The sequence below is a fragment of the Beta vulgaris genome, chromosome 4, assembly GCF_026745355.1.
Source record: "Beta vulgaris subsp. vulgaris cultivar EL10 chromosome 4, EL10.2, whole genome shotgun sequence".
Taxonomy (NCBI): Eukaryota; Viridiplantae; Streptophyta; class Magnoliopsida; order Caryophyllales; family Amaranthaceae; genus Beta; species Beta vulgaris.
In genome coordinates, this window is record NC_079205.1 from 14,608,299 (window position 1) to 14,609,286 (window position 988).

Sequence of the window (988 nt, forward strand, 5' to 3'; positions counted from 1 at the left end):
CAACCAGTTCTTATTTATAACATTTATGTTACAACCATTGCCTACCTTCCAATGGCAATGCTCCTGTAGTAGATGTTCAGCCACTAATAGACTTCTATGCCCCCAGGATTATTGGCGATTACTAAGTAAATGGGGGTGACTCGGAAGGCGGGAGCTGTGAAACACCGTGAAAAGTAGAAGGTGTGGATTCCATTTAATACGCCAAGCCTTTTTCATAAGAAGCGCCTTATTGAGAATGCCCACATTTCGGATACCAAGGCCCCCATGTGTTTAGGCCGTTGAATAACAGATTTATTTTTCCAGTGAATTCCCTTCCCATGACGATCCTTCCAGAAGAACAAGGCAAACATACTGTCTAGTTTGTTCGTAATTTTTGTGGGAAGCTTGAACACTAACAGATAATGAATGATTTTACCAACCAGGATGGCATTTATGATGATGACCTTGGCAGACTCAGAGATGTTAATATGATTCCAACTGCTAATTGTCTTTGATACTTTGTCTAGAATTGGCGTAAAATGCTGAACTTTAGAACCCTGAATATCAATTGGAATCCCTAAATAAGTGCCAAGAGAGTCAGCTGCATCCATTCGTAAGATTTCCTAATACTTCTGCTGATGTTCTTGTGTGGTGTTAGGACTAAATTTAACAAAGGACTTTTGTAGATTTATGGCTTGTCCTGAAATATCGTAAAATCTTCTAATGAGTGTAGAAACAGCCTCACAAGCGGTAGATGTTGCTTTGAAAAAGAACATGGCATCGTCTGCAAAGAAAAGATGCGATATGACCGGAGCTCTTCTGTGGAGACGAATACCTTGGAATAAGCTGATATCAGTTGCTAGCGAAATCATTCGAGAGAGAATATCCATGCAGAACAAGAACAAATAGGGTAATAACGGATCCCCTTGCCGCAAACCACACGAAGGATAAAAAGGCATCGTAGCCACCCTATTAATGAGAATGCGATAAGACACCGTTGATATGCATT

At 40.5% G+C, this 988-nt stretch overlaps 1 protein-coding gene across 1 annotated transcript; it reads right to left on the bottom strand.

Annotated features, from left to right (window-relative positions):
* Positions 1-212: 212 nt before the first annotated feature.
* On the bottom strand, positions 213-590 carry LOC125496501 (uncharacterized). The gene has a single exon (XM_048641980.1). It carries the CDS (start codon positions 588-590, stop codon positions 213-215), a length of 378 nt encoding a protein of 125 aa, XP_048497937.1.
* Between the last annotated feature and the right edge of the window lie 398 nt (positions 591-988).